A 17,086-nucleotide genomic window follows, 5' to 3' on the forward strand; every position below is an offset into this window, starting at 1 on the left:
TATTAAGACTTACTGTTTATAATAGCACTCAACATGGTACTGGGCACGTTGCCTAATGTATCTTGTCATATTTGATTTGTGTACCCTTCAAGGATTATATAAAGAAAGATAAACATGTTTTTATATATAATATGGACACAGGAAAACCTCAGAAGGCTATCCACTGAAAAGCTAATAATGGTTATCTCTTGGTGCCAGGAATAATTTTTCTTTTTACCTACTTTTCCCAAAATTCCTTACAAACATTTACTGAGGCACATTTCTATTTTTTATTATTATTGACAAAAAAATTAAGATACAATGAAAAATCAAAATATCATTCATAGGTAACAAGTCCCTGCATGAGCCACTTCTCTTAGAGGTAAGAGGTTTTGCTTTCCATGAGGAGCCGGCATGTTCTTCTTTTTAACAATATTTACATATTTCTATTTAATTTCCCGTCATAACTTTCTGTTCTAATTTACATTTGTCTTATCCTGATTTTGTCTTTCTCGTTTATATTTTATAACTTTTCTCAGTGTTTGTCATAATTTATCTACAAATCCTGTGTATACTGAAGCCAGGCCCACACACACATTCACAGAAACCACTGATGACTTCTAAGGGTTGCTGTAGCCCATGCACTAAATGCTTTGTTCCTTTATTTCAGGTTCTTTGGTTAGGTCATTAAACAGAACTATACCATTTAAACTCTATTTCTCAGATTATAAAAGGAAATACAAACAGCAATATCTCCCTTTAACAATAATACATATCTATAAAAGTCCCAAAACCCCATAATAAAAAGTCAGTTTTGTTAAATGCTCAATTCACAAAACTATACATATATATATTTCTTTCTTAATCATTAAAAAGCCTCCATCCCCATCCCACCCTCTCTCCAAACTAGGCATCAAGCTCAACAAAGTCTGCCACATATCTAAAATCAGGGAAGACAGGAGGTCCCACAGTGCAAAGTCCTCCTTAGCCAACTGATACTGGGGGGGGGGGGGGGGGGGCGGAAATGGAAAAACTAACATAAAACATGGGAAGGGAACTGGAACCGGCAGCTTCACAAAAGACTTTTATAATTTTTAGCAATTTACAAAAATTTAGGGTATCCATCAAGTCCAGGAGAACAGGCCAAACTACATGGTGTCTCTGCAGGGCTTCCTCTCCTTACGTCAGGTCCTCCTCTCAGGAATCATTAGGAAGCCCAAACAACTTCACAGTCCCAGCTTCTCGGCTGCTGTCATATTTGCCATCTTTGTCATCACAGGCAAATGCAAGCAGAGGCCTTTTGGGGTGCCAAGCCACAGTGAAGGTTGGGGACTCACACTGCACCTCCCATAGTTTGTCTCCTACAGAAATCAACATAGAAAAACAAATCAATTTAATTAAGTACTCACCTCTATAAATTCATGCAATCCACTTAACAATCCTGAGATAGGTATAATTATTACCCCATTTTATAGAGAACACTGAGACAGATACATATGGGTCACAAGCCAGTAGGTGGCAGAGCAGAGTCTAAACACAAGAAGGTTAAGCTGAGTACTCTGAACCTCTATTCTATACTACCTGGAAAAAAAAGTAACAGCTGCTACTATTTGTTGAGCACCCATTAAGTATCAAATGGTTTATATTTTATTGAATACCAAGAACAGCCCAATAAGGCAGTTAACAACTTTAAAGCCCATTTTATTTTAAAAAAAAAAAAAAAAAGTAACTTAACAAAATCACACTTCAAGGAAAAAGCAGAGACAGCACATGAGGTCAGTCTGTCTCCAAAGAAACAGATCTACTAAACCATAATGCCTTGCAAACAGACCTTTTTCCCCAAGTCTTTTTTTTCCCAATTTGTCAAAATTATACATGAAATCTGACATTCTTTAGCTGTGCTAAACTTTTTTTCAATCTCAGTTAACATTATATAATAAAATACCTACAGTGTGATACTAATGTAAAGATACAGGATACAGTGAATTATACATTTCAAATAGGTCAACTATATGGTATACAAATTATATCAAAGCTATTAAATAGAAATATTTATATTCATACATTGTGTATGTATGAATTAATTTTTTAAGTAATTCTATTTCAGGGACAATTCACATTTTTCCTCACAGAAACCGTTCTTCATGATGATATGATCTAACATTTACAGCTATATGTCTGAGCAAATTTCCAAGTTATAAGAACATAAAAAAAAAAATGTTTCTGAAGCTACTACACTTCTTTCACTTCTCTTGGGCCATTAATTCCATGTTATCTGTTGTGGATTGGTTAAGATAACAAACACAGTTTTTAAAAAAAAACAAGTAGACCCTAGAGGGCTTCTAAAATGTTTTCCAAATAACCATGTAGCTTTATAAATTTAACACCCTGGTCTTATTGGAAAGTTTAATCATTGAAAGATACATACCATGCTGACTATATGAGACTGGCATTACCATTCCAGACCACCAAAGATGAAGTAGACTGATGCAGTATATGGTATTGAGGAGCTGAAATAACTGGACTATATTAAAACGAAGTTCTGTTTTATTATGCTACCAGAAAAAAAACTACTTCTTATTTTAACTTTAACCATTAAAATACACAGAATATAAAATTGTATCTAAAATGTTATTTGCTCCTATAACACACAAAAAAAAAATACTGTGGGGGACAGACTAGAAAGACATACACAAAAATGTTATGGAACTATGGGTGACTTTTACTTGCTTCTTTATATTTCGAGCATTTTCCAAATATTTTATAATAAGCACATTATTACTCTTAAAGCACAAATGAAGATGCATTACCATATAAAATTCAAACAATGCAAGGGAACAGAGCATAGAGCAGTGCCTTACAGAAACATCTGCAATGGAAACATCCTCTTCTGCACTGTCCAATATGGTAGCTTCAAGCCACATGCAGCTACTGAGTCCATGAAATGAAATGTGCCTAGAGTAACTGAGGGACTGAAATTTTTATTTATTTTAATTTTAGTGATATTAAATCACCGATGTAAGTTTAAATTTATCCTTTTTCTCTATCACGTGGCCTTCTCCCAATCTTCTACATCTGATATAGTTTTTATAAAAAGTTCTTTTACAATTAAGTTTTAGTTTTATTACCTAAACAGAAACACAACCCATGAAGAGTCTGGTTACTTGCTTTGTTCATTCAACCATATGATCTGCAGACCTGCCATCTGAGCACATACAGACCTAGCTCTTCCTCTTAGCACAGTAATATGGTGTATTAACTTAACTGATCCCCTAAAGTAACTTTAGGTATTCTCATTTATGCACAAAACAATGCTATAAATAATGTAATCATACTTTATTTTGATAATCACCTTGCTTTTAAATTTTTAAACTAGGTTATAAAGAAAATTAAAAATACGTATGTTAAAAATATTTGATAAGGGCTGCAGTTGTGGCTCAGTGGTAAAGCACTTGCCTAGCATGTGTGAGGCACTGGGTTCAATCCTCAGCACCACATAAAAAATAAATAAAATAAAGGTCTATCAACAACTAAAAAAACTTTTTTAAAAAAGAGAAATTTGCACAAAGATGGCATGGGAAAAACACATATCCATGCACTACTGCTAAGAGTAAACACTGAAGTAACCTTTCTGCAAGGTGTCTTGTGATAAGCTTGAATTCAGCAATACAATTTTAATGGTTTACCCAAAAGGATGATCACATATGTAAAATGAAGTACTTAATTTAAGAAGTACAAAGATTACAAGCCACTTAGTAGTTGGGAATAATTAGTATATTCTGATACATTCAGTGGAGTTCTAAACCCCTTTAAAAGTGACGAGGGTAAGCTCAGGAGCTATTGTCATGAGAAGTTTTAAAATACTGTGAGGGAGATGAGCAGGTTACAGAGCAAGCAGCAGGAAAGTAACACCACATCACAGGAACACAGGATTACGTAAAAGATATGTAGGGCTGCACAGTGCACACCACAATGTTATTAACAGGTATTCTTTAAATAGTAGAATCTCAGGTTTCTTTTTCTGTTTTCTTCAGGGGGAAATGAAAGGGGGAATTCTACATAGTTTGGATTCTTTTTGGAGGTGGGATAGAGTGGAGGTAGACAGATTCCTGTTAAATTACCTGTCTCAGTACTGTAGGCATGCACCACCAAACCTGGCTATAATGAAAGAAGAGAGAGGGGAAGGGAGTGAGGAAAGAAAGAAGGAAGGAAGACACATTAAAAAATAAATCTAGGGGCTGGGATTGTGGCTCAGTGGTAGAGCGCTCGCCTAGCACGGGCAGAACCCGGGTTCGATCCTCAGCACCACATAAAAATAAAGGCATTGTGTTGTGTCCATCTACACCTAAAAAATAAATATTAAAAATAAATAAATAAATAAATAAATCTAGCCAGGTGCCGTGGCACACACCTAGAATCACAGTTACTTGGGGACTAAGGTTAAGGAAGGAAGATCACAAGTTTGAGGCCAGCCTCTTCAACTTAGCAAGACCCTTTCTCAAAATAAAAAATGAAAAGGGCTGGAGATATAGCTCAGTGCTACCGTGCCCCTGGGTTCATTCTCTAGTACAGGAGCAGGGGAACCGTAAGAAAATTATATTGTACAATGAATTTTTCCCCCGTTTTTTTATTTTCAACTTCTGTTTTGTTTAAAGAAAAGAAGCCTTGATAATTCCTTAAATTTAAAACAAAGTTTTTTCAAGTTATATAGAAACTAAAGACAGAAATATATGGTAATGTTAAAAAAAAAGGAGCGGGAGTTGTATTCAGATGATGGGATCACAGATCATATTTTTCTTCTTCCTGACCTCTTTCTACTTAAAAAAAAAAAAAATTCTTTACAGTGGAAGAATTAAAAGTTAAAAAAATGTAAAATATTTTCCTAAATTATTTTCCGTCAGGTCTGCCACTTTCTTATCTAACCTTTTACTCTTTTATTACCTGGCAATGAAGTCATAACATAAACAAACTTGTCTCAAGGAGACAGTTTCATTTATGATAACACTAGTGAAGCAGTAACATGCAGAGCTAAAAACACATAACAAAAGGAGGCCTGAAATCCAGGGACGAAAGACAGAAAAAGATTCCCATGAAGTTACCTGTCTCTACTTCAGCTATGTCTATAAAATGATCCTCCGATGCTGATGCCAGCATTTTCCCGTCATGGCTAAAACTGAGGGTCCTCACAGGCCAATCCAGCCTATAAAGGGGGATGGAGAAAGACATGAGAATTACCAAAAAGAAGATAGTACAGTTTTACCCAGGATGCAATAAAATTTAGTCACCCCAAAGGAATGATGACTAAGTCGTTTACCTGGAAAAGCACCGTACACATACTAACTCATCCACATCCCAGAGGCTAACCAAAGCATCTGCACTTCCTGTGGCAAAGTATTTCCCCATGGGGTCAAATTTGATACAGATGCAATTGGAAGGATGGGCGTTGATGGACTGCACAGGCTTCAGTTCCGGGTAGCTGAGAAACATGACAGAAAGCAATCATTCTGCAGAAGAGGACTGTGATGCTAAGACAATGACAGGCGACACTGAAAGGAAAAAACCTACACAACAATACCCAAAAGTGCAATTTAAGAAACTTTCCTGAAATAAAGTATTCAAGCTACATATTGAAAGAGCACAACACATACCTGAGAATATAAACCCAACAACCCAACACCTAGACACATACTAGTAAAATTATTGGACTTAAATTATCATCGGACTCTTTGACAGCAACATTTTATGTGAAAAGAAAATGGAGTAGTATATTTAAGATAAACAGCAAGAATTTATGAATCAAGGATTTTTACATCCAGCAAAACTACCAAATATAAAGAATACCAAAAAAATTTAATAAAGTATCTAAAAGTTTTATAAGTATAAATAAGTTATAAAAAGAACTACAGGAATAATGTTCCCAGGAACCCTTCCTGATTCATCTTATTTAAGACAAGGTCATACTATGTTGCCCAGGCTGGCTTTGAACTCATGGGCTAAATGATTCTCCTGGCTCAGTTTCCTTAGTATCTGAGACTACAGGTGTGCGCCATCATGCCTAGCTTGAGAAAGAGCTTTGACAATCAAACTGACTACACACTTAAGAGCACACAAACTAATAGGAACATTAAAGATACAGGTTCTTATGAAACTACATATGGTTAAAAGGGTATAATATATGATAGCTATATATTCTGACTATATATGGCATTACTTCTTAAGTGAGGGAAAAATAAGGAAAATACATGCAAAAATTATGCAAAAAATATAATTTATTTTTACCATTTTAAGTAAATCAACTTGGTGATAGTGGTTAGATAGTATTTAACATGTAATAAAGGCAAAAAGTAACAATAGGATATACTACTTTTATTATCCCCTGTGTCCTTAAAAACCAAAAGTTTGGAAAGAAACCAAATTTGGAAAGAGATGTAAAAATTTGTCATCCTTGGGCTGGGGTTGTGGCTCAGTGGTAGAGTGCTCACCTAGCGCGTGCAAGGCCATGGGTTCAATCTTCAGCACCACATAAAAATAAATAAATAAAGGTATTGTGTCCAACTACAACTAAAAAATAAATATTTTTTTAAAACAATTGTCATCCTAAATTTTAATTGGAAGTTATTAGCCTGAATTTACAAAGTATTTTATCTTTAAAATATATAGATATATTTCCTACCTCTGTTCACAAGAAAGGTTCAGAAACATTGATCAATCTAGCAGCAATGGAAATTCCAAGCTAATTTATTTTTTTCTTTTTTTAAAATATTTATTTACTTATTTTACAGATCACATTTTGACATACTGTATACAAATGGAACACAATTTCTAATTTCTCTGGTTGTACATGGTGCAGAGTCACTCCAATAGTGTATTATTTCTCTAAAAATAATTTAGAGCTGCTTAGAGGATTTTCTGACTAAAGGTCTGGAGCAAAAACATACAAGATGAACCTAGAACATCTTATCCTATCAGAGAGGAAGAAACATAAGACTACTAGGATTATATCTAAAAAAGAACTCAGAAATCATCTTGAAGAGACTCCCATTGGCCAAAGATAAGATAATTTGAGCTTTAATAAGGATAATAATTATAATAGAGTAAAACACATTCCACTGTGTTTAAATACAAGTATATAATGATTATTTTTTTAAAAAATCCTAACTAGTTGTCATGTTTGAAAGTGATAGGGAACAAATTCATTATCTGATAACTAAAAAATAAATTATCCTGCCTTTCCTAAATGAACTATATCATTGGATAACCAAATAGTAGATAAAAGAATGTATTGCTTCATAAAAGTACTCTAACACATAAACATATGGAACCAGCAGATCTAGATTGGGACTCTCTACAGATTAACAGTACAATTGCTAAATTGTAAAGGAAAAGAAGGGGATAGAGTCTAACCCAATGTCATAAGACATTGTATTTTTTTAAATGAGCAAAACTACAGTATCTAGGATGCACTAGATTAAACGAAAAAGAAACACTATAAAAGTCAAGGAGTATTTGCTTTTGAGGGAGAGAGTTGTGATTAGGACAAAACACACATACGGACTTATGGGGTGGCAGAAAAGTACTATTTCTCAACCTAGGTGAGGTTACTTAAACATTAAGCAGATGTTCATTAAGCTAAACATGTGTCATATACAACTTCAATATCTTTGTTTTATAATAAATAAGATTCTTTTAAAAAGTATAGAATACTCATTGGCTACAAAATAAAATCTAAGTTAACAGGCATAACTACTAGATTATAAAAGTACCACCAGTGCCCAGGCTTCTTATAATCTAGTCCCAAATTATATTTCAATTTTATATAACTTTTATCATGCCCTCTCTCCTTATACTCCTCAACAACCCTGACCTAACTACTCTCCAAATAAGTCACACTTATTCACAACGGTTTTGTCTACTTGCTATTCTTAAAATTATATTCACCTTTTAAGATCAATCTGAGGAACTCTCTTTTGACCCCTACAATGAATGTGTTCTTTCCTTGGGGTTCCAGGGCAAACTCCTGGCCTCTCAATCACAGAACCTATCTCACTCTACCTAATATTGCTCACTAGGATAACAGTAAGGATAGACTCAAACAGACCTGAATTTCAATTCATTCATTTACAGAACAAATATTTACTGGGATCCTACAATTATTACAGGTACTAACCTAAGATATTGGCAATTCAATGATAAACAAGGCAAACACAGTCCCTGCCATAGTAGAATTTACAGTGTAATGAGAGATATAGACAAGTAAATATGCAATTACATTTCATGCAATTCTAACCTTCCTCGAACTTTGGAAAATAGGAAGAATGGAGATAGCATCACCAGAGGGAAAGTGACATTTAAGCTGAAACTTTAAGCATACAAATTAGTCATATGTCAAAATGCATGCAGTTCTAGTGCTCATTAGCTGACTAGTGACTTAACCTCTCTGAACCTCAGATCCTCATCTGTCAAATAGGAAGCATACACTCAAACCCCTGGATTTCTGAGAACTCAGTGAAATGTAAAGTAACTGGCTCAAATGTGCCTAACAGAAATTATGATTTTTTTAAATTACTATTTGCCTTTTAAGTTCTTCAGGACAGACTCATGTCTAACTCATCTCTGTATATGCCATAGCACCCAGCACACAGATATCCTAGTCAGCAGGACACTGGCAGCACACACCTATAATCCAGCTACTCAGGAAACTAAGGCAGGAGGACTGCAACTTAGCAAGATCACAGTTCAAAACAAAAAGGGCTATAGATTGCAGGGAGCTGCCACATAGGAGCTGGGAGCCCCCTAGCTTTGAGTGATGGAAATGCAGAGACTGGCTTCCCTGACCCAGAAGCAGGTGGACCCCATCTCAGCTCTGCAAAGAAGCACAGCTTTGGGAGTGGGGGCTACCCAATGGGAGTGGGCTGCCCCTTGTAACATTACCCCTCTGCCTTATATGGATGGAATGTTCTTTCAAACAGCCTCCCTCAATAAAACCAGGGTTTGAGGCATGCCCCTCTCTCTTTCTTGCCTGCCTTGCCCACTTTGTGGGAGCTGTGTCAGAGGAGCCATCACAGAACCCAAAGCAAAAGGTATTTCCTGTGTCTTTGTGTGATTATTTCATGCCAGCCCAGTTCACCTGGAGTGACCCTGACTGATTTAGTCATGTGTCCTGACAAGAGACATAGCTCAATAGTAAAGCAACCCTGGGTTCAATTCCCAGTACCAACAGAGAAAAAGAGATGACAGTTCCCACAAGAGAGAGCCTACTCACCTGAGGATGTTGATACAACCATTGCCATTTGTCAGGAAGAACATATTATTGTCATTGTTCCAGGAGATTTCATTGACCTCAAACTTGAACTGTTCTTCTGCTTTGGAACGGTGTGTCTTGGCATCAATAAAGGTCACGACATCATCCTTGTTGCCTACAGCAATGGTCTGCCCATCAGGACTCCAGCAGATATTAATGTTCTCCCCTGGGAACCCAGATATAATCAGCAAATCACCTGTTTGCCCATAATCCTCCAGAAGTTTATTTGCTATCCTAGAAAGAAGACCAGAACTATCTTCAGAGCTCATTCATTAAAGTTCTAGTCAATAGAAGGGGAACTAGTACTCCAGCACATTCATTTATAAAATTCCCCATTTGGTCTTCACAAGTACACATTATATCCTCTTAGGTAAACTTTATATCCACAGATTTAAAAAGAAAAAGAAAAAAAAAGGACAAGAAGAAGATGAGCCAAAATGTCAAAGCCATAAAGTCACAGAGCCAAGATTTAAACCCAGATTTAACACCAAGATTCTCATTCTTCCACCAGCATTTCTCAAACTCTACTCACATACCTCCTCCCCAATTTCTATCCTGTCAATGTAACAATTATACTTTTCTTTATTAAAGATTTTTTTCTCAAAATTGACACAAAAAGTTCCTTAAATAAGTTTAGCTTCAATTGAACAACAAATTCTATGAGCTAGTTCTTTTCTTCTATTAGGCATTAAAATATATATATAACTGATTTTTAACATTCATCCATGTACCACCTAAATCACTCATGCATCAGCAGTTAAGTACTTGGGGAAAACATTAATTGTATCACTTTACTTCCTCCAAGTAAGTCTTATTCAAAAAAATCCAATAATCCACTACTAAAAATATAAATTAAAAATTTCAATTTTATCAATTCTAAAATTCAAGTTTTTTCACATTTTAATTTCTATGATGTATTTTTAAATGGATAAAGATGAATTCCAAACTTTTGGGTATATCATGGTTATCAGGCAACTTTCCTCCCTAATGGTACATACAATATTGAAGCATTTTACAATCAATGACATCTTTTAAACTTTAATTTCTTTTTTTTTTTTTGAGAGAGAGAGAAGTATTTATTTAGTTAGTTAGTTTTCAGGGGACACAACATCTTTGTTTGTATGTGGTGCTGAGGATCGAACCCAGGCCGCACGCATGCCAGGCGAGCGCTCTACCGCTTGAGCCACATCCCCAGCCCAATCAATGACATCTTAAGTGTTAATTATGATAAATGACCTCAAGATTGACTGGATAATATCTGATAAGAACATGGCCTATAAACATGCTATATAACATTCTGGTTATTTTCTTCCACACCACGAAGACTATCCAAGCTTCAGCCATTCTAATCTACTTGAATTTCCCAAAGTCTCCATGCGTTTGCATATGCCATTCCCTCCTAAGACTGCCCCTCCTACTCCTTACCCACTGCATCTTGACCACCAAATTATTTTGGTTACTCAAAAAGAGTGCTCAAATTCTGTATGTTCCCAGGTATACATATAAATTTCTAATCTGGGTATCCATCTTGTAGAAGTCTCCATGAACTATGTCATTTTTATGCATATATCTCTCTCCACATTAAACCACAAGGTTCTAGAGGACTGTCTTATTCAGCTCAGGATTTCCCACACCTTGCAGAGCACTAAAGCTCATATTCCATAAATAATTGCTGAATTAATACAAAAAGCTTATCTTCCCAATGCACACTTTGAATAGTCACCTTTAGTGTTTACAGTGGCAATGCATTTTGTAGTCCTCACATCCCAGATGCGAATGGTTTTATCGCCAGATGCAGTGACAAAGAGGTCAGGATTACTGGGATGCCAACACAGCTGGTCCACGCTATCCCCATGTCCCCGATAGTTGTTTTCTTTGACCTGAAAGGAAAGAATCCAGGTGACGCTTCATGATGTATTGCCTCTACATGAAACATAAGTGTATTCGACTGAAAGTATCTTGGGACAAAGACGATCTAGATAACTCGAAAGTATCCAGTCCTTCCAAGTCCTTTCTTCAGAACTCTCTTCAATAGCCTCCCTTCCCTCCACTTTAATCACTCTGAACTGTTCTGAGGTTCCACATCTGAGTTCCCTTCTTTCTGGTTTTCAACCACTACTCTAGCACCAACATCCCAATTCACCTGCCCGTTCCCAAAGGACTTCAAAAAGGTCTCCTCAACCCCACAGGGACTCCATCAACCCAAGAGAACCTAGCCACTCCTCATTACCATTGGATTCCTTCGAACGGCTCCCCTGTGACTTTAAAATCTAGGACCCTCACCACCCCCTATTCTCATCCATCCTGCTCAACACCAGTCTTCATCCTCACCCCCCTCATCAACACACCTCCTTTCTACCACACTCGCTACACACACTTCCCCTCAACATCAGTCTTCCTCTTATCTGCCCCATCCCGCCCCCACCCCCGCGTCCTTACCCCTTGGCGACCTATCCCGTCCACACTCCCAACTCCCATTTCTCCTCACCCCACACCCTTCCTCCCAGTGCTCAAATCGATCTCTATTCCACTCCTCTGCCCTCCAACCCTCATTGTCTCCCTCACCGCTCCTCACTCCACCACAGCCCCTCTCCCAGGCCAGGGCCGGGCGCCGGTAACTCACCAAACGGTCCTTCTCCAGCAAGAAGACACTGGCCGTCTTGTCGAAGGATCCGGAGGCTAAGCGACGCCCGTCGCAGCTCCAGGCCACCGAGTGCACCTTGGCACTATGCGCCGGGAACTCGCGCGTCTTGCTGTGGCCCCGGAACAGCTCTTGCATCCCGAGCACGTAGCGCGACGGGCCACTGCTCACGGAGCACCAGGGGGCCATCGCACCAGGGCCACTCTGACCCAGCGCCGAGGGTCCCATGGCTGCCGCGGGCACCGCCATGACGGTGTTCCAGAGGGTTAACCAGCCGCCAGCCTGGGAGCAATCGGTCCTGGCGCCGCCGCCTAACGCATGCGCTTGGAAGAGCGTCCGCCCTTCTGCGCAGGCGCACGGTGGCCTTCCCCCCGGAAGGGACTACAAATCCCGGCATGCAACGTGCTTCCCGCCTCTGCTCTTTCAAATTAGCATAGATTTTGGGCTCTCAATTTACGCCACGCTGAATGTTTCAGCCTGCTTTTATTGCCCTTATTTCTCCCTTACTTACTCTTTGATAGATATACTTGAATCCCTGTTTAATCTAGGAAGGGAACCAACGCAAACCTTCCAGTTTCTTTTTTTTAGTTACACACGACAGTACAATGATCTTGACATATCATACATTTGAATCAAATGGGGTATAATTTCTCATTTTTCTGAGTGTACAGGTTGCAGAATCACATTGGTCATACAGTCACATATATGCATACAGCAATACTAGTGTCTATTTTTATCAGTAAAATGTCTTACTTCTAGAGTTGTTTCCCACCCCCGCCACAGAACACTCCCTCCCTAGGAGCAGAAAGTTTGGACTTACTAGAGGACCTGAGTAGGATAGAAGAAATAAGAAAAGTTTGAATAAAACCAATGGGAGACTGGGGACATAGCTCAATTGGTAGTGTGCTTATTTGCATGTACAAGGCCCTGTGTTCAATCTCCAACACTGCCAAGAAAAGAAACAGGGATGGGGAAAAAATTGTAACTTTAAATCTAAGATGCTTTATGTACATCCTCACTTTACTGTTTTCTCCGAATTCCTAAAAGCCTTGTAAATCTTAAAAGTATTGTTGAGTCTACATGATAAATTCCCACATAGGTTGCAAGTTTACATGATTTTTTTTTTTTTTTTTTTTTTAGAGACAGGGTCTCACTGAGTTGTTTGGCGGTTGGCTTTGATCTTGTGATTCTCCTGTCTCAGTCTCCAAAGCCGCTAGAATTACAAGCGTGTGCCTTGGCGCCCGGCTTTACACGATTTTTTTTTTAAGCCTAATGGGAAAATATTGTTAAAGATTTATAGGTATAGTCCAAATGCTATGTATTAACTAGATGAAATCAACCTAGAGATCCTGAAAGAACCATCTATCCTGTGCTTTCTGATTAAGAGAATTGAAATTGATACTAAAAACTCAGTCCTTGTCCCATTGCCAATCCAACAACAAGGACAAGATTTTGAGAAAAAGGAAAAGCTTTATTGTTTTGCTTGGAAAAGAGAAACACAGGGACTCCTGTCCAGATGCTGTGATTCTCCCTGCCAGGGGGAACATGGAGGCTTTTAAAAGAGGAACATAAGGTCTGGGATACAAATATTATCAGTAAATATAATTAGTGTCCATCAGTGTCCTTGAGAAAGCCATTACTCCAGTTCCTGGGTTTGGAGTTTCTTTTTTCTTGTGGGCAGTAACACTCTTCCAGCAGTGAAGGACATGATAGATGCTCAGCCTGGGACAAGAAAAATGTTAGCTTTATCTCACCCACTGTTAGGGAGGAGAAAGGGAGGAAGAAGAAGAAGGGAGAAGGGAATGTAATTTTTAAAATAAGCCATTTGCAGTGGAGCAGCAAGGTTTGTACTCAAAGCATAAAATGGACTTCCGTTATGAGTTCACCAGATGATGTGATGTGATTTTATCTCTACATACTTCTCATGTTCACTAATTACAAAGTTTCTTTTATTTATTTATTTATTTTTAATATTTATTTTTTAGTTTTCAGTGGACACAACATCTTTGTTTGTATGTGGTGCTGAGGATTGAACCCGGGCCGCACGCATGCCAGGCAAGCATGCTACCGCTTGAGCCACATCCCCAGCCCACAAAGTTTCTTTTAAAAGGAAGGGTGCATCCCAAAAGGGCATCTCACTCTCCAGCACCACACTCCATCCTTGGAGTGCACATTCTGCTCTGTTGCTTGCTTTCCTTAATAAATCCCCTTGCTTTCCCAAATAAATCTTCATTTTTGCCTCGTTGGATACATCCCCAAATTCCTTTCTGCAACACAAGTCACGAACCTGCCAGGGCTGAGTTAAGGTGTCTTTCTTCCTTCAGAGGGACCTCCTAAAAGCACTATCCAGTGATGAACCCCATTGTCTCCCCAAATCTGGAACACTAGCTGCACCCAGGCCTGGGAATGATGGGGCAGAGGGTAACCCTGTCCACTTGTGCACATGTCATGGGGAGAGGATAGCAGTCAACGTCCCAGGGAGCTTTGGGGATGATCTTGTGTGGAAGAGCCCAGGAAGTGACCTCATTTCCTTGACAATGAAATAACAGAACCTGGAACGCTGGTAACCAGTCACCCATAATCCAGAGCCAGCCCCATCCAGATCACTTGTCTGAAGACCTTGGTGGACATATGTTCACTTGCAGATTCCTGAGGTTTCTGCCTCCGGAAAGCATGGAGTGGGGGTCTTGTCCTCATCTGGAGACAGTGGATCAGCCCTCACCCCTGACACCTTTGGCAATTTTCCCAGAGGAGCCCAGAGGCTAGACAGGGCAGCCTACCACTCTGATCCCTCCATGAACAGCCCCAGACCCTGCCCAATTGTGTATGTGCACACACGTGAATGCATGTATGTGTATACATTAATGTGAAGGAAGTTTGGTTTTTTCTTGTTTAATACTGGGGATTGAACTCGGGGGTGCTTTACCACTAAGCCACATTCCCAGCCCTTTTTTATGTTTTATTTTGAGACAGAGTCTTGTTAAGCTGCTTTAGGGCCTCGCTAAGTTGCTAAGATTGGCTTTGAACTCACAATCCTCCTGCCTCAACCTACGGAGTTGCTGGGATTACAGGCATGTGCCACTTCGCCCTGAGAAGGAAGATTCTTTGTGTGCCGTTTTCACCTCACTGTATGGCAGGGAGTCATTTTACAGTTTACTGCTATTTTCTGTTTGAACTGTCTCTCCTTGGTCCCACTCCATGGAGAAAATCAGTCATCCCCAACCCTGGATGATCCCAACAGGATGGGGACCCTCAAGGCAGGCATGGTGGAGAAGTTACTGAAATACCTGGTACCTGCCCTACAGAGTGGAGACCCCTGCTTTGTCTGTGTCTTCCTGTGCATCTATTGAAGGTTTGTCACCACCCAGCAGATGCTGAACCTAATGTTCCGAAGGTGCACACAACCTTTAGGCCCAAGGGAACTCGCCACCTGCTTGGCTGGGTCTTGGGAAAGCCCTGCACCATCTAAGCCCCAGTTTGCTCTGTGAAAATTGGGATTTTCAGAGGATCACCCTCCTAGCGTATTTTCAGGACCAAGTGGGATGAGCCAAGGAAATCCTTGCCCCAGTCCTGGCCCTGCAAAGTGGGCTGCCCAAGGCCTGCAGGTTTCTTATGTGTGACTCCCCCCCCAACGTGAAGAAACTCTGCCTTAGGCCTCACTTATCTAAGGCTTTGGGAAAAGCAGTTTCCTTATTTGTAAAAGATGTTCCAGAATCCATTTCAGAGGGTCCCCAACCTAGATGTAGCCAGAGCAGGGACACCAGGGAGTAGAATGAGGATCCCCTGGCCCACTGAGATTCTAGGAAGAGGTGGTTGTGTTCTTTCATTGCAAAAACATATTTGAAGTGCCTACTGTATGCAGACACATTTCCAGGCATTTAGCATATAATTTAGGGAGTGATGCAAAAAAGCCCAGTCCTCCTGGGCTGCCATTCCTGTCGGACGTTAGAGATGGTACCCTCCTGTCTTCCTCTAGGTATGGATTCTTCCACCTTGACTGTGAAGAGAACAATCAAGTAGTGAGTGGGGTTTGGATCAAGAAGGAGAGCTCGCGTCCCCAGAGTGAGGGCACTGAGGTTGAAGAGGGCTGGGCAAACCATGAGTCTCAAACTTCTTGTGATTCCCTTCAGAGGGCTGAGGTCTGAAGCTAAGCCTGCAGGAGGAGGAAGACACATAGCTGTAGATAGGGTCCAGGGCACCTGGCAGAGGAGAGCAAGCTGGGGGCTCAGAGCCAGGCACTGTGAGAATTCATCTCCACCACAGTCCATTCAACTAGGCTTGCCCCTACAATTCTGTATTGAGACTGGACAAGACTGCCCTCTGTGAGCAGCTGCACCTACAGGCTGGGCAGCCTCTGCATGGGAACCTACCCTGCAGGGGGCTTGGAAGGGCCTAGGGAAGGAGAGGTCAAGCCCCTAACTTTGCCTGCTTGCCTGCCTGTCTGCATGTCTCCCAGCACACTTTGCTCCATCCTGCAAACCTGGCTGGACAAATACCCTAAGGATTTTTGTGGGTATCCAGATATGGCCAGCCTGACCGGGCTAATGGCCTATGTGCTGCTCAACATGGCTGGCTTGGACCTGACCCTCCATGTCCATAGGATCCTGTCCCAGCAGAAGGGATCCAGATCCCAGTGAAGTTGAGCCTGACAGTGAGAAGACCTGAGGGTGACATAGAGTGTTTGAGAGAAGTTGGTGCTGGGTCCTGCTGGGAGGAAGCTCAAGGGACAGACATTCGGCCAGAAGCAGGATGAGCCTGGGACTGTGCAGGCAGTAGACCCCAATCTATAAAGACATCCTGTTGTGGGGACAGGGGCTGGGGTAGAGGCAGGATCTCAGAGGCAGGATCTTGTATGGATTAGGAAAGGCTCAGAGAAAGACAGTCATATTAGGGATCTTTCCTCTTGCAGCTCCAGTGCCACCTGGAGATATAGTGCTGTCCCCAGCAGCAGTGTCCCCATTTATATCATTAGATTTGAGGCAGCCCAGAGCCAAAGCCTCTCAGCTTGAGGACAAAAAGTCATCAGTAATACCACCATCAATGGAAAGGGACAGCTCTGTCACCTTCCCCAGAAGGAGAGCTCCAGCTCCCAAAAGCCACTGTGTCACCTGTGGGGCAGGAGCCAGCTCAGTCCCCAATGGCAAACTAGAACTCCTTCCACCTCC

General features: G+C 40.2%; 1 protein-coding gene across 2 annotated transcripts; it reads right to left on the reverse strand.

Annotated features, from left to right (window-relative positions):
• Positions 1-245: 245 nt before the first annotated feature.
• Thoc3 (THO complex subunit 3) lies at positions 246-12,225 on the reverse strand. Of its 2 annotated transcripts, none has more exons than XM_027941056.2 (6): positions 11,904-12,225; positions 11,004-11,160; positions 9,242-9,446; positions 5,294-5,455; positions 5,079-5,179; positions 246-1,340 (listed from the first exon to the last, which is right to left on the reverse strand). In XM_027941056.2, exons 1-6 carry the CDS (start codon positions 12,168-12,170, stop codon positions 1,177-1,179), a joined length of 1,056 nt encoding a protein of 351 aa, XP_027796857.2. In that variant the 5' UTR covers positions 12,171-12,225; the 3' UTR covers positions 246-1,176. The 2 variants fall into 2 exon arrangements, with proteins under 2 accessions (XP_027796857.2, XP_071468264.1); XM_071612163.1 differs by lacking the exon at positions 246-1,340 and adding an exon at positions 1,359-2,503.
• Positions 12,226-17,086: the final 4,861 nt, after the last annotated feature.

The sequence above is a fragment of the Marmota flaviventris genome, chromosome 5 (assembly GCF_047511675.1).
Source record: "Marmota flaviventris isolate mMarFla1 chromosome 5, mMarFla1.hap1, whole genome shotgun sequence".
NCBI lineage: Eukaryota > Metazoa > Chordata > Mammalia > Rodentia > Sciuridae > Marmota > Marmota flaviventris.

What these genes read in the sequence shown, in the direction of transcription:
- Thoc3 (XM_027941056.2), bottom strand. Translation starts at nt 12,170, where the DNA reads ATGGCGGTGCCCGCGGCAGCCATGGGACCCTCGGCGCTGGGTCAGAGT. An exon ending in TGTGTACGGTGCTTTTCCAG is followed by an intron (nt 5,180 to 5,293) that starts GTAAACGACTTA and finishes CCCCCTTTATAG; the next exon opens with GCTGGATTGGCCTGTGAGGA. An exon ending in CATAGCTGAAGTAGAGACAG is followed by an intron (nt 1,341 to 5,078) that starts GTAACTTCATGG and finishes TGATTTCTGTAG; the next exon opens with GAGACAAACTATGGGAGGTG.